We start from the raw sequence: 15,856 nt of genomic DNA, 5'->3' as shown, positions 1-15,856 counted from the left end.
ACATTTCTGGGATCCAGTTTGCATAGTACTCCTAATTCACACACAGCCCCAGGCAGAGGCTCAAGAGATTCCCAGCATGACGACCATGAGAAGCCCCTGGACTGTGACTGCTGCAGGCTTGAAGAGCAGTGGTTGCGAGGTGGGAACATGACATTGCTGTGCAGTTGGGGATTGAATTACTCATGAAACCAAGTCTGTCATTGAGTCTATTCTGACGCCTAGTAACCCTATAGAGTTGCTGCCCCCCCTCCCTCCCCCTGAGGGTTTTCAAGGCTGAGATCTTTAAAGAAGCCCCTGCTGCTTGATGCTCCCAGGGAGGGACTGGGGGAACTTGGCCGCTGGCCTTTGATTAGCAGCTGGGCAGTTACCGACCGTGCCCCCAGGGCTCTTTGACTTGCCGATGAGTACATAGAAAATGAGGTCAACGTCAACTGCTGACAAGAACTTGTACCAAAAAATAGTTTTGTCGCTCAACTGAATAGTCACATTCCTGTCAGCACCAAATAGTAAAATAATTGGGAGGTTGAGAGGGAAGGGCAGTGTGGATGGGTGGGCATGTGTCTGAATGCCACATTCTTCTGTAAGAAAAATCAGATCATTCCTGAACGTGCAAAGTGGAGAACTGTGAGCATCTCTAGAAACATGGAGAAAATGGCGCGTGGTTATGTGGGCGGCCAACTTCAAGGTCAGAGTTAGAAACCACCAGCTGCTGCTAGGGAGAGATGGGGGTTGGGGCTTTCTATTCCTGTAGAGTTAAGAGTCAGCCTCAGAAACCCACAGGGGCAGACCTTGTCTTATAAGGGCCACATCAATTCGATGGCAGTGAATTTTTGAGTGAGGAGAGGGTGGGATAATGGACTATCCATTGACTTGTGTTTCTAGCTGTGCTGAATCATGTTTGGGACAATAGTATATGAAAGTACTTTGTCACAATAAGAGTTCTTTTTTTTTTTTTTAAGAGTTCTCTTTTCAAACTTTTTTTTCCCTCTTTTCAGATCTTCCAACACAGTAGACTTGTGTTTGAACCTTTATGGCAGGTAAAGTTGTACACTGAAGTGATAGGCAGGGATGGTGCAGCCAGGAGGTGTGACTCAGAAGAGGCAGTGCTTAGCTCACGGGAAGAACTCCACAAGTGGAAGTCAGTGGACTCTGTTCTCACCTGCGCCTGTTTTCTGAGTTTGCAAAGCTTAAAGCTTGGTTTTTCCCAACAGCCCTACCCTCTTGGTTTCCTCAGTACCCCTGTCCAGTATTGTCTGTACTTGAAGGGACAGATTTCAGTTGTTTTTCTGGGGAAAGAAACCAAAGCAGCTCCCTGGGAATTAAGGTGACAAAACAGGTTTCCTGAGGTGGTGTTGCAGGAGGAAATGGACAAGGCACAGAGCCCGGGGTGAGTGTGCCTTTAGCAGTTTGGGATATGAAACAAATGTCATTTCTTTTGCCATTGAGTCAATTCTGACTCAGACTCCACGCAGGGTAGAAGTGCCCCTTGGGTTTCCAAGGCTGTGATGCTTTATGGCAGGTTGGCTGGTGGTTTTGAACTACTGACTTCATGGTTAGTAGACTAACATGTAACCCACACTGCTACCAGGGCTCTTGGTAGATACCAGACCACCTCTTACAATTATACAAGGGGGTTTCAAGAATTATGTGGGAAAACTCTATTATCTCCAATTTTTTAATCGTTTTATTAGGGGCTCATACAACTCTTATCACAATCCATACATACATCAATTGTGTAAAGCACATCTGTACATTCATTGCCCTCATCACTCTCAAAACACTTGCTCTCCACCCAAGCCCCTGGCATCACATCCTCATTTTTTCCCCTACTCTGCTCCCCCATGAACCCTTAATAATTTATAAATTACTTGTCATATCCCAGTTTCATTATTCCATAAAGTCCCTGCATAATGCTACGCACTCTCCTCCTCTAATAAGTGGTCTTTTAAGAGATACTTGATCTTGATACTTCTAAAATTGAAACCTGTTATTTCCGGAAACATGCAATTCTTTACCACCACATGGTGCCCTGTCAGATGGCTACTGCACTGCCTCTCTGGCTATTTGTTTGTGCCCTGATGAGGGTTCTCCAGTGTGCCATTGCTTCCTTTGATGGAAAAGCCATCACGCGGTACTGGTCCTTCCTTGGAACTTATCATAAATGTGATCAAAGCAGGCGTCATCACCATGCCCCCAGACTCTGGGACTCAGAGCAGGTACAAAGAGTCTAGGACAGTGGTTCTCAACCTGGGGGTTGCAACCCCTTTTGGGGTTGAACATCCCTTTCACAGGGGTTGCCAAATTCACAACAGCAGCAAAATTAACTTGTGAAACAGTGAAAATGTTATGGTTGTGGAGTCACCAGAGCATGAGGAGTTAGAAGGTTGAGAACCACTGCCATAGGAGCTTATAGAGGGAGGGGCTCCATGAGATGCTGAGAGACTGCTCTAGGAACGAAAGGGAGTCTTGTACACCTATAAAGTGCATTTCTTATCTAAGAACACTTTTTAAGGACTAAAAACAAACCCTTTCCTCAGTTCTCCTCTTTTGGAAGGAGTGAAGAGATGGGTTGTGAGAAGATCTTTTATAACTTCTGCAGGGCTCACTAGGAAACCCGACTCATCCTCTAAACTGCTGTAAAGTAGCCGCTTACTGTAATGTAAAGTTCCACCTCATCTACATTCGTCATGTTTCAGCACTTAGTAGCACAAGTGGTTTGATCACTGTAAGCTACAACCAGTTACAAGGGAACTTCCATCGCCACCTAAAGTTTCACTGGACACATTTGCTTCTCAAGATATTCTAAACTGCCAATAAGTCATCAGGCCCCAGCAGAAGAGGATCAGAAACTATGGTGAGGCCAGCAGAACCACCGTCTGCATATCATTTCCTGGCTTGCCCTGTGCCTTGCAGATCAACCACAGGCAAATCTCTGTATTTTTCCTTTTGTAAGCAAGGGCAATTGTCCCTCCCTGGGGGATGTGAAAGCGTGTGTGTACAGGGTAACTTCTCCGGGTTATCTTTACCTACCCCCACTCCCGTTGTCTGGACCCTTATTCTCAGGATCAAGTATAAAAATAGGCGAAACTGAGCCTTGGCTGTGTAACTGGTTGGAAATTATATCTTGGGCTGCAATCTACAAGGTGGGCAGTTTGAAACCACTGGCAGCTTTATGGGAGAGAAGGCTTTCTACGCCAGTAAAGTTAGTCTCAGAAACCCACTAGGGCAGTTCTACTGTCTCATAGGTGGCTGAGTCCATATTATGGCAGTGGATGTTGTTTCACATTAGGTTCACCAGCAGTCAGAATTTACATGCCAAATTTCCCATGTTGTTAGGTGTCATCAAGTGGTTCCAACTCATGCACCAGACGGAAGCCTGTCCCGTCCTCCCAATTTCCATGTCCCAGCTCCTCATTGTAGCCACCGTTCAGTTTTATCTTGAAGGTCTTTCTCGTTTTCATTGACAGCTACCTTACCAAGCACTATGTCCTTCTCCAAGGACTGGCCTCTACTGAGAACAGGCCCAAAGTATGTGAGAGGCCATCTCACCATCCTGGCCTCTAAGGAGCATTCTAGCTGTACCTCTTCCAAGACAGACCTGTTCTGGGAGTCTAGTTTAATTTTCTCTCCTAACACCATTCATTCTAACGTATCAATGTATCTTCCTTATTTATTGTCCAGCTTTCACATAGATGAGGTGGCCACAAAAACCATGGCTTATTCAGTGCATCCTAGTCCTTTCAAAACGACAACTTTCTTCAGTGCTTTACAAAAGGCTCGGACGGAGTTGCCCACTGAAATACACGTCTTGATTTCCTGACTGCTGCTTTTACCAGTGTTCATTTGGAGCCAAAGTAAATCCTTGAGAAATTCTACCTTTTCTTAAAGCTTACCTGGAATACATGTCTTATATTACATATATGCTATTTATATATACATACTAATATATAAAGGAGTAGGTACAAAAAGTCATCCCCCCAAAAAACTATATTAAATTTTTTTTTTTACAAAACCACTTTATCACACTTACTCTTCATTACACTTAATACATTGTTCAAATCTGTGATTCCATTCTTGGAAACATTTTTCAAACTCATCTGTTTGGATGGCTGACAGCACCTCTCTTGTTTTGTTCTTCACTGTCCTTTCATGTCCCTAGTCTTGGATACAAAAAGAAGTCCCATGGAGTGAGGTCAGGTGAGGTGAGTAAGCTGGGAAGGGCAAGAGAGGCATGCTGTTTTTTTGCAAACAGTGGCACACCGAGGTGGCTGCATGAGCAGGTGCATTGTCTGGTGGCAAAACTGGTTCATCTGCCACAAATTAGGCCTTTTGGTCACACACTATTACCCTCTTGATTAACACTCTGACCTGGTAGAATGAACTATGTCGACTTTTTTGCCCATTCAGGAAGTTGATGGACATCCAGAACGAGGTTAGCCATCAATATTTCCACCCTTTTTGAAACTAGAAACCCACTCTTACACTTGATTGTTCCCATGCACTGTCCTTGTAAGCGGTGTTCAACATCACAACAGTTTCTGCGGCATTTTCCCCCATCAGGAACAGAATTTCACAGCCAGATGCTGTCCTCTGAAATCAGCCATCACAAAAAATGAGGTTTGAGTGTGAAACTGCTTTTACAAAATAAATTCACTGTGATCAGAGAACCTTCCCACTGGGTACACTAACTCAGAACCAGATGCTTACCTAGCAGGAAAAATGTGTATTAAGAACGCTCTGCCCAGTGGAGCTTTTAATCATTTTTTGGGGGGGTACCTCCTTGTATATATTAACAAAATGGTTCCATACAGGAACCTTAAATAGGATTAAGTCAATCAGGAAATTCATTTTACAGGTACTTAAAAAAATATGAAATGTCAAAAAAAAAGTCACTCTTTTAATACAAAATACCTGGACTTTTTTTTCCCCATAATAGCTAATGCTAAAATAGTTTGAACAGCAAAAGACCTTTTAAAATAGCTCAAAATCAAATTTACAGTATATGAACTAGGCTGTCTTCCATTTTAGCTTGAGACACCAAAGGGATGCTGAGCTGAAGCTAATTGAGTTGAACTAAAAATCCCTTTGGAGAGATGCTGGCCTCGCCTTCCCAATGCAGGGTCTCTCCCGGGCATTTAATCTACTACATGAAATGGGGTTTGCTAGCCTTCACGTCAGAAGCAGTGGTGCTGGTTACTTCAAGGAAAGTTATCTGCCCACTAGTTCCTCATACTCTGCAGCCTAAGATTCACCACCCAGCTGAAGCCAGTACCCCCCCTCAACATTTCTGTCCTGCGGTCTTCTGAAGTTGGAAGATAGCATAACTGGAAAGGAGCTGAGATACTGAAGATTAATGACAGCCACACAAGCACCAAGAGCTACTCAAGTGTTAGAAATGTTTATTTGTCAAAAAGGGTGGGGGGAGGAAGTGGAGTGAAAACAAGGCTGAATTTTAGCAAAGGCTGCATCACGATCACAAGTCAGACATAAAAACAAAACAATAACCTAAGATCCCACCCAGGCCCCCAAAGGCCCTAGCAATTTCAGATTAGTTTTAGTGTCAAAAAGAGTCCAGAGGGGACAGAGAAGAGGAAGGCTGGTGGCCACCACGGTCATTTGAAAGGGACAGGTGTGGTTGCAGGGAAGCAGGCTCACCTCCCAAGGAAAGCAAGCTGCGTGGGCGCTAGTGGCAGAAAAGGGAGTGGGGTGGGTAGCGCAATCCTTACCTAGAGCTGCTCAGAGGCTTGACAGTGTAAGGAACAGAGAGGCTACAGAGACCAATATCAGGAAGAAAGAAAAGTCAATTTAGAAGAATTAAGAGAGAAAACATAGTTGGTCACAAACTCCTTTGTTTACTGAAACATGAAGCAATGGAAACATCCCGGCAAAGGGGACCGCGCGGAGCAAGCTCTCATATTATGACCGCAGCCCGAGGGTTCAGTCCGCAATTATCCTACCTGAAAGAAAGCACAACACAAGAGGCTTACGCAATGCCAGGGGCAGCTCAGCTCCGAGTCCAGGGGCCCTGGTCCAGTCCTGTATGCCAGGGGGAAACGAAAGCAGGCAAAACCACGTGAGTGTGGCTCGACCATCTAACTTCTGTAATTACCCGGGAAGCTATTCATCAGTAGAGAGGCCTCTACTCACAGCTACAGTCTCTGGAAGACTGCTGTGTTTTGATTTTCTCAACCATCTCTTTTTACACCCCACCCTCCCTCCCTCCCCGTTAACAGAGCTACTGTGGCTGTAACAAAGGACAGATGAACATTATCAAGAACCACAATTTTAATTCTGGGGTCCAAGAAAAGCGAGGACGCCCAGATCTCAAAAAATGGCCAAATGCACTACTCTGCCTTTTTAATGTTCATCTTTTGCAGCAAGTTTTCCAAAAATGAAACTCACAAAGCAAAGGGTATCTAGGAGAGGTCATTTACTAAACTCTACCCCAGTCAGTCGGAGGCAGAGAGAGGCCCGATCCCCCCAGTGTTCCCTAACTGGCCACATCTCCCTTTCCAAATCAAAAGATGAAATCACTGCAAACGTTTCCTAATCCTTCCACTGATGATGGGAATCCCAGAGTGAACTCACACCAAGTCCCTCTACTTATTACAAAGGGCCAAATCTTGGTCTGGATCTGTGTCAATCGACTTCAAAAGTTGCCACGCTCTTGGATCCGTTCTGCTAGGGTGAGACCCGAATTTGGCTCCCCAATAGTTGTGGAGTATTTCATCCTGGCAGCCTCATCCAGACTCCTGGGACTGCAACAACTCAAGGTTATTCAGTCCATGTGAGGTTCACACCTGGAAGGTAAGTTTTTTTAGGAGTCACCACTAAAGAGGTTAGCTTTAACAGCCATTGCCCGCAGCCAACATTCACTTTACAATACCCTAACAGACCACAAGGCACTAATTCAATATTAAAATTAAACACGTGAGAGAAATAGATGTTATTGAACGGGTGATACCATCTTACTTCCGAGGCATATCTTTCTCTGCATAAATGACAAACCAAACCATGGAAGTTCAAGCCTGCAACACAAACTGGCACACACTGCTGCTGATGGTCGCCTCTGATCCCCAGTCCTCTTGTCACAAGCCCTGTGTGATGTTAACTGACCACAGGTTCACACCATACTTATTTTTCAAGTTACACAAAAGGGCACATTTCAATGATTTCTTTTCTTCTACACTTAAGCCAAAGAGGGATGAGTTAGGAACATTGGTAACTCGGTTGACATTGCTACCTCAATTTCAATGCACAAGAAAATCCACGGGAAGGTGTATAAACTCCTGAGCTACTTCCACTCAGATGAAGAGATTTACTGATCCGTTTCCTAATACTCCCAGTTATTCTTGCCCTGTCAACACCTTTGGAATACATTTCCTAAAGTAGGAGACAAAATATTCAGGGTCATCAGGAATGGGGTTTTATACACATTAAAAAATTACCAGCTTGAACTGCTTAAATGCCCCTCTCAAAAGAAAAAAGGCTGGAAGAAATGGAAGCGTGCGGCGCAGCGATAACATTGCAGCTGTGCAGAACCCGGGCCTCTGGGTGACCACTGCAGAAAGGGCTCCTGGGGCAGAGGCATCAAACCAGCCAGCTCTCCGGGAAGCCTCTTAGAAATGAAACAATCAGAACGACAGAATCTTCTTTGGCTTGAACACAGATGGTGTAAGAATAGGCTCCTTTGGTAAATGACTCCTGACTCAGGAAGTGATTTTACTAGCAAACGGTCTAAAATTTAAATTCTCCCTTTATTCCTAACTCTCAAACCCAGACTCTACACCATCATGATCTTACAGTAGAAAGAGCAGGGGTTTGGGAAGTAGCTCGCCTGGAATTGGAGGCTCGATGCTACCTCTGGGTTAGCAAATGAATTTGGGCAAAATAATTCACCTCTACTAGCCTTGGTTCTCTCACTTGTAAGGGAGCGGGGAAAAAAGGGCACTCAGCAAATGTTAGTTCTCTTACCTACTGGTCTGTAACCCAGATGTATGCATACCTGGTTAAAGAATACGATTTTCATTGACAGACTGAATCTGTTATTCACTCCAAAGTGCCTCACACACAAAGGCTGCACGAGCCTCAGGCTTACGCTAAAATGTGAGACACTAATTGTGCCTTCTGGATACGGCCCTAAACACACAGACGGCTCTAGCTTCCTCTAGCAAACCTGGGTCTCTATCCAGAGAACCAAACGGACTCTGAGGCACACCCTGCCCGCTCTCACCTCCAGTCTTTAAAAGGCTGAGTACCGGGCTCGGTCTGCATACTGCTCCCGCTCATACCGAACCATGTCATACAGAGAATTCCGTGCAGCTGCTGACGCCTGAGACAGCTCACTCTCCGGGCCGTAACCGTAGCCCTCGCCAACCGTGGGGAGAACCGCTGCAGCTCGGCGCAGAGGGCTCCTGTCCCTTCCGTAATATGACGATGTGGTGGCGGCGGCTGCAGCCGCCATAGCAGCTGAAGTGGCAGCCGCACTTGAGTTTGGCAGCAGGTGTCTGTCATAGGGATCAACGGAAGTGGAGTTGAGCTGATTGGTCACAGCTGTGTTCTGGACTTGAGGCAAGTGGGACACGGTCTGCTCCGCATAGTTGTACGCTGAGGCCGCTGCCGCCGCTGCCACTGCCTCATATGAGCGGACCCGGTAACGCTTGTAGTAGTCAAGGGCTCCGTAGGCATCGTTGTAGTACACGGACTCCCCGTAGCCCATGGTGTAGGGCGTGCGGATTGCCCCGTACTGTTCGTTGTACTGCTCCGTGAAGTCCGCTACTCGGCCTGTGCGGTCTACCGGGCACTCTTTGGACCAGTGCCCCTCTTTCCCGCACCGATAGCAGCCGCTCTGGTCTCCCATCCCGGGCGCAGTCCGCAGCCGGCTGGTGGACAACTGCACGTGCATGCGTTTGCCTTGAGGAAATAGATGCAAAGAGCTTTACTACAACTCCCCCTAGCCTCCCCGACAAGCAAGTCCATCTCCCTACGCACTTTCTGTAGCTTTGTGCACGCACGGTGAACCTAACTCAGGAAGCTGTTCCAGATAACATAATGAGGAGATGGAGAGTCCTCCGAGACCAGACAACACTTTCTACTCCCCCGCCTCTCACAACCTCCTGTCCTCACCCCTCGGGAACTGAGAGTGTACGCCCTTCTCTGTGGGTTAGTCATTCAAAACCTGCCCTCACTTTGAATATTAACACCCACCACCACTCAGCTCCACTGGAAGCATCTTGCCAGTCTGTCCTGGTGAGAGGGACACATGAAACCCAAGCACTTTAGGTGGCTTAAAAAATCAGCCACCTTCAGTCCAGCTTGCTTCCTCCAGCCAGTTCTGCAGGTGGGGCGGGCCGGAGGGTGCTATTGGCTGACAGACACACTGCTCCTCCATGGCTTACCAGCTGCTCCACCTTCTCCAGGTTTCACCTCAGCCTTCCCTCAAACCAAACTTGCTGCCATCAAGTCAACACTGACTCATAGCGGCCCCCTGTGGTTTTCAGAGCAGTAACTGTTCATGTAGTAGAAAGCCCAGTATTTCTCCAGCGGAACTGCTGACCACACAGATTACAGCCCAACCTGCAATCACCACTCCACCAGGGCTCCTTACTTTCCCCTTCTCAAGGTGCAATCCAGACTTACTGTGGACAAGAGACCAGCCTGACCACCACCACTCAGAAACACCTGGGGGAAGTATGCTGAGCCCTCAGGCCCCAGGAAATGCCTAACTTTATGGGCACCACCACACAAGCCACAGCCCCGCTTCTGGGAATGACCAGCACCAAAGAGCAGCTGAGGGGCGCTGCAGGCTTGGCCCAGGGACCCTTTCGGATGAAAGCATCCCAGATACTCTTCTTGAAAGGATCGTTCTTGGTAGTCCCTCAGCCCTGAACTGCCTCAGACAGTTCACAACCCCACCCCACAGCAGGACTGAGCTCAAGCCAAAGGGAGCAGAGGCGCAAACCCCTCACCTCAGTCCAAGCCTTTCTGCCCAAATGGCTGTGATTCCCACCTTTTCTAATACTTGCCTTTTTTTAAGCAGAGGCCAAATGCCTCAAGATTTCCTGAGATCTAAAGTTACAAGATATTGAACCCTGTTGCCAACCAATAGAAAATGATTCCTTTGAAAGCTGGACTAGATGACAGTGTTCAAATTCTGAACACGTTGAGAAACCCTGGGCTCCCATTACTGTGCTCACTCCACCTGTGTCAGTGGAGGGAGGGAGGGAGGGAAGGAGTGAGAGAGACAGACAGACACCGTCAGACTCCTGAATGCTTCTGTAGACTGTTCAATTCTGTTCCGTTGCTGGGGAGGAGGCAAATCCAGGAAGACTCATGTGTCCCCTAATTCTGTGGTCTCTGCTCCCAAGCTCTACACAGTGAAATGACTGTCTCATCACACAGAAGTGAAGGTTCAGAAGATGCCCGATGTGGGGCTCTTCTGAGGCAGAAAAGGCTTTTAACACGCAAACAAAAACAAAACATGACACCCTGGTACCTAAATTATACTTTGGGTATAACTGCAAGGGATCCTCCGGGGGGAACTTTCTCTCGTCATGTTTATGGATAGAAGAAATTTAAAGAAAATGTAATTTTTCTGCAGGTTTTTAACTCTCCTCCTTTGCATTTGACAGAAATTAATTCTACAGGAGTACATACTTTGGGCATGTTACCAGGAGAGACCAGTTCCTGAAAAAGGGTGTCCTAACTGGTCTTGAGGGGCAGCAAGAGGAAGACCCTCAAGGAGATGCACCGACCGAGCAGCTGCACCAGCGAGGAGGAGGCTGCAGGCAGTGTTTCATTCTGCTGTGCAGAGGGCTCGAACGTTCATGTCCCCACTGGACAGCACCCAACAGTAACAAAATTTACCCACGCTGCAAATATATTCATGATGTGGTGGGGCACAAAAGGGAAAGTTATGAAAATGTCTTAGAAATAACTAAATACCTAGAGGCAATGGCCTGACAGTCAAGGTCAAGTGGCATAATAACTCAGCCAGAAAGTTCTATGTAGACTACCCTTTTACATCCTACTTTGGTGAGTACCAACTAGTCTTAAAAGGTAATAAAGCAGCTCCCACCTGGAGGAAAGAAGGGCGGAGAAAACTCAAGATGGGAACAGTCTGAAGGAGTACTGGACCGACTGTGTGGACATAAGCCTGCCCCCTGTGAGACCAGGAGGAGACAGTGCCCAGCACCACAATCAATGTCTCCGTCAGGGTCACACAGGAAGGCCCTGACAGAGTGGAGGAGAAAATGTGGGGAAAGACCAGCTCTACTGGTTGGAGCCTTGACAGAACCCTACGACCACGGCCCGTAGCCACTGTCCAGGTCTGGACCAGAACTGTCCCCATTGCTCAATTTCAAACAAGCAAGCAGCAGGCATACACAGAGAAGCAGGACATGCTATATGTATGTCCTCTTTAAAAACAATCATTTGAGACTAAAAGGGCAGCATTTACCTGAGGACAAAGCTCAGAGGGCTAGGAAAGGCAGAGGAATGGAAACAGGATACACAGGGAGGAAGTAGGATAAAAGTGATGCTATACTGTGGGAATCACCATCAATAACAATAAACAAAATGGAGACAGCGTAAATAGAAAACTGATTTGCTACACCACCTTAATAAAACGTTTAAACAAGCAAACCCCACACCACCCCTTCCCAAACCAACTCCCCCACAATTACTTTAACTTCCTTTAAAGGAGACTAAGTCAAAAAACATTGCTTTAAACAGAAACTTATTAAACTAAAATATCAAAATGTGAAGTTCTTGTTCCTTGACATAGCCTCTATCTGGATCTCTACCCTTCAGAAGGCAGTCTTTCCACCTCTGAACACCTCCATGCAGCATCTTGTGCTTCCAAAATGGGAATTCTGACATCCCAAACGGGCTCAAGTTGTGCTCCTTTAAAACATTTTCTATGTTTGGGGAACAGAAAGAAGCCCTAAAGGGCAGATCAGGGATATTGGGTGGATGCTCGAGAGAACCCCAACACAACTTCTAGAGAACAGCCCTTGCTACCCACCCTCAAAGAAAGCAGGCTCAGCATGTTCATGACGGAAAAAATAAATTGCTCAACTTCTTGACCTTCCCCCATTTTCTTCAATAATAAGCCTCCATGATCCTTCTGGGTCTTTTAGGAAAAGTTATCACGATTACCCTTGGGAATCTCCAAAGCAAGTCACTCTAATGACTTCTGCTTGAATTTACATGACTCGGCAGCCTCCACCAGAAGAAGGCACCCCCCATCGAGACAAAGACAAGTATATCACAGAGAAAATTTGTATCAGACACATTTTGTTTGCGGGAAACCCGAGTGGGAAAACTTTTTAAAAAATTAACTTTTGTGAATTAGGGGGAAGTTCAGAAAACAGATCATTTTTGCATCCAAAAACTTAGAACATTCTATCAACTCTCCCACAAAGCATTATTTGAAGACTTAACCTCATAGGTATTTTTCTTTCCTTTTACCCAACCCAATACTAAAAGGTACGGAGGTGTAGTCTGTACCCATTTTATCTGCACTTTGCTTGTTCTCAAGGCCCTTTCCGTCCTCCTCTCCTCACTGTCCATTTGCCCAACCCTCACCAACTGAAGATGAGAATAATTTTTAAATCTACCTGGAGCGCAGCACTATTCCCAAATAACAACTACAAATAAAGCCGTAAGCACACAAGGAAAGCGTAACTGCCAGGCTAAACCACTTCGCAACCATGAGAAGCACCACCATTCCACACGACACTAGACCCTCATCAGATTGCCAAACACCCACCCCCTAAATCCGTCCTCTAATTTATCAGTGGGGAACAAACCACAGGGAGATTCGGCTGCTTGTCCAAAGTCCTGCAACTAGTTTGTCTGCAGTAAGTCCTTCCAGCATGGCCCTTTCTCCCAAGAGGAGTGAAAGCCAGGGCAATAAAGGGTCAGTCTCAGGTGCCCGATGGAGCCCCTTTCCCAAGCTCCTATGTCTGCCGGCCGACCACCTCCCCTTTCCTGGCCACTGCTTCCGCTTCTCCCATTACTGCGGTTCTGTTCTCTTAGCACAGGACCCTCATGCACTTCTCAAGAACCCTGTCAGTGGCGCTCAGGACAAAAAGGATATGTGGACTTACATACCAGAAAAGCGGCTGTGCGCGCGGGTGGTCCAAAATGACACAGCCAACAAAAAACTCGTAGAGCAGGGCTGTCCAACAACTTTCTAGGATGATGGAAAAGTTCTCGCTCTGCGCTTAACATGGTCGCCACCAGCCTCACATGGCTCCCGAGTGCCTGACGCAAGGCCAGCACAACCGAGGGTCAGAATTGAAAGTCTCGTTTCATTTCAGTGACCTTACAGAGCGATCAGTGGCTGGGGGCGATCATATTTTTCAGAACAGTTCTAGACGGTCTTCAGATGATCTCCTGTGGTATCAATGACAACACACATACCTTTATTATTGGTATGAATAATGCGACATGCTAAATGATGCCCTTGCTGAAATCTCCACAGAAGCAGTGCTGTGATTCCATCTACTGGATTTTTGTAGTAACCATCTCTCTTCCTTCAAGGGTCTCTTCCTCCCCAGGATTAATTAGTAGCACACGGGGAGGGGCAGTCCTGGCCATTGTTTGTGGTGGATGAAGTTTCTTTGGTGAGACTGCCACTCATAGGGGCCCCTACAGGCCAGAGAACTGCCCCACATGGTGGCCAAGGCTGCCATCTTCTTGGGGGCAGAACTGCTTGCTCCCTCTCCCCCCTATGCAACAGCAGCTGGCTAACGGTTTAGAACTGCCAAACTTTCTGGTTAACAGTGAAGTGCTTTAACCACTGCGTCCCCACCACTGCTCTCCTAAACCCAACCCAACCCACTGCCACGGAGTCAATTCTGACTCACAGCCATGCCACCCTACGCAGGGTTTCAGAGATGGTAAACCTTGAGGGGAGCAGTCAGTGGCTGGTGGGTTTGAACTGTTGACCTTGCAGCTGGCAGCCTAATGCCTAACCCACAGTGTCCCCAAGGCTTCTTTGCATAGTCCTCAGGCAGAGCAAACTTGAGTACCCATAAGTTACTCCCCGAGATCCAGATTCACCACCTAACTGTGACTTACGGCTTCTTCTAAGTGCCGTTTCCCGTTCTACCACTACATGACCCAAGGCAGAAACAAAAAGTACAAACCCCTCAAACATCAAGTTTCCAATCCTAATAAAAGCAGCAAGTCAGACCTCTGTCCTGCCTTCACTCAGGAGTGGCGCTCATGAATGAAGCTCACTGCCGTGTCTGGGCTAACCTGAACACACCAAACACGCTGGCTTGCCCTACAGTAAATTGCCTACGAGCAGCGAGCGTGTGGTTTGCCATCCAGTTGATGCTCACTGACAGTGGCCATGTACACAGAGGGAAACTGCTCCACAGGCTTCTGAAGGTGGTGCTCTTACTTGAGGGGCCTCTGGGTGGGCTTGAAGCACCTGCTTTTCGGTTACCACTCAGGCGCACAGCTACTTGTGCTAGTTAGGAACTTGTGCAGTGTACAACACACTACCGTTTTCAGCTAAAATAGGCTGAAAGAGACGATGCCCTCCACCCCCAGCTCTTTTGATCTCTTCCCCCTTGAGCCAGACCCAACCCCCCCCCTCCACTGTGACTACCGCAGGGCATTTCACCTTGAAACTCGGTGTTGTCCAGGCCCCTGATGGCCTCCACTGCATCCTCCGCCCGCTCCATGTGGACGAAGGCATAGTCCTTCACGATGTCACACTCGATGACGGGCCCATACTCCTCAAACTTGGCCCGGAGCTCTTGGTTGGTGCACGTGGGGCTGATGTTGCCCACGTGGAGCTTGGTGGACGCTTTGCTCTTGTTCTTGCTGGCCTCCACGTTGATGTTCACCCCGTGCAGCTTGTAGTGGTGCAGGTTGCGGATGGCATCCTCGGCCGCCGTCTTGTCCTCTATGTGCACAAAGCCGTAGTTCTTGATGATGTCACACTCCAGCACCTTCCCATACTGCTCGAAGAGCGAGCGGATCTCCTGCTCGGTGGCCTCCCGGGGCAGGTTGCCGATGAACAGCTTCACCATCCTGACAGCAGCCTGGGGGGGGGGGGCGGGCAAACACAGACACCAAGACTTCACTTCAATGTTGGAAGTGGGGTCAGGAATGTGGGTGCATGGCAGGGTACTTTCGCCCAGGGTTGTCTGCCCCCCTTTCTACACCCTCCCACAGCGGCCCATTCATCTTTCCCAATGGACGCGGAGAGGGGTGTCCTTCCAAAAAGTGCAGATGCAAACGTGAGCGAGCGGACCATCCCCGCAAAAGCGGGCCCAACATTACCCGATGTGCCGTCTCGCGTCTCAGAACAAATTTCTGGGACTTTGGGGAAGAGGTCAAGCAGGAGGCGAGCGGCTCGTATCCGAGTGTGCCCGGTGGCACGGTTTTGGAGGGAAATCTGTGTAGCGCTCCTTCGAGCGCGACTTCCCGACGACTTACTCAGAGCATAAAAAGCCCCACTTTGGATCCAAACTGGGAGCCCTCGGGGGCCTAGCCTCCAGCTCCTTCACCCCAACAAAGACTCGCGCCGACCCCTGCCCCGCCTCCGGAGACCCGGCCCCGCCTCCTCGCGTTGTCGCCCCGGACCCCGACGCCACCACGGGTGAACCCCGCGTCCTAGGCCGGCGCGGCCCGCTAGGAGCACGGCCCGGTCCGCCCTGGGGCGGCCTCCACACTCACAAGACCCCCCCTCGTACCTCCCGGCGGCGGCGGCGGCGGCTCCCGCGTCAGAGAGAACCCTACAAAATGGCGACGGCCGCTCGAGCCTCGGCGCGACCGGGCCCTTCCTCGCGCGCCGGCTCGCGCACGCGCCAGTGCGCACTGCTGCCCTCCC

General features: G+C 48.3%; 2 protein-coding genes across 4 annotated transcripts in view; one reads left to right on the top strand and one right to left on the bottom strand.

The window, feature by feature from the left end:
• Positions 1-11,729, top strand: part of LOC142444428 (RNA-binding protein 4) — a 27,470-nt gene extending 15,741 nt beyond the window's left edge. The window contains exon 3 of the mRNA XM_075545318.1: positions 10,632-11,729. Within this exon, the coding sequence (XP_075401433.1) occupies positions 10,632-10,690 (59 nt within the window). The 3' untranslated portion in view covers positions 10,691-11,729. The remainder of the gene's footprint in view (positions 1-10,631) is intronic.
• LOC142444429 (RNA-binding protein 4B) lies at positions 1,717-15,856 on the bottom strand. 3 transcript variants are annotated; one of them, XM_075545320.1, is made up of 4 exons: positions 15,720-15,856; positions 14,642-15,065; positions 8,234-8,913; positions 1,721-5,957 (listed from the first exon to the last, which is right to left on the bottom strand). In XM_075545320.1, exons 2-3 carry the CDS (start codon positions 15,051-15,053, stop codon positions 8,243-8,245), a joined length of 1,083 nt encoding a protein of 360 aa, XP_075401435.1. In that variant the 5' UTR covers positions 15,054-15,065; positions 15,720-15,856; the 3' UTR covers positions 1,721-5,957; positions 8,234-8,242. The 3 variants fall into 3 exon arrangements, 2 of the variants coding, with proteins under 2 accessions (XP_075401436.1, XP_075401435.1); XR_012783912.1 differs by lacking the exon at positions 1,721-5,957 and adding an exon at positions 13,117-13,401 and having other exon boundaries at positions 8,776-8,913; XM_075545321.1 differs by lacking the exon at positions 8,234-8,913 and having other exon boundaries at positions 1,717-5,957.

Source organism: Tenrec ecaudatus, chromosome 4 (genome assembly GCF_050624435.1).
Source record: "Tenrec ecaudatus isolate mTenEca1 chromosome 4, mTenEca1.hap1, whole genome shotgun sequence".
Lineage (NCBI taxonomy): Eukaryota > Metazoa > Chordata > Mammalia > Afrosoricida > Tenrecidae > Tenrec > Tenrec ecaudatus.
Note: the sequence above shows the minus strand (reverse complement) of the source record. Positions and strands in the feature narration are given on the sequence as shown.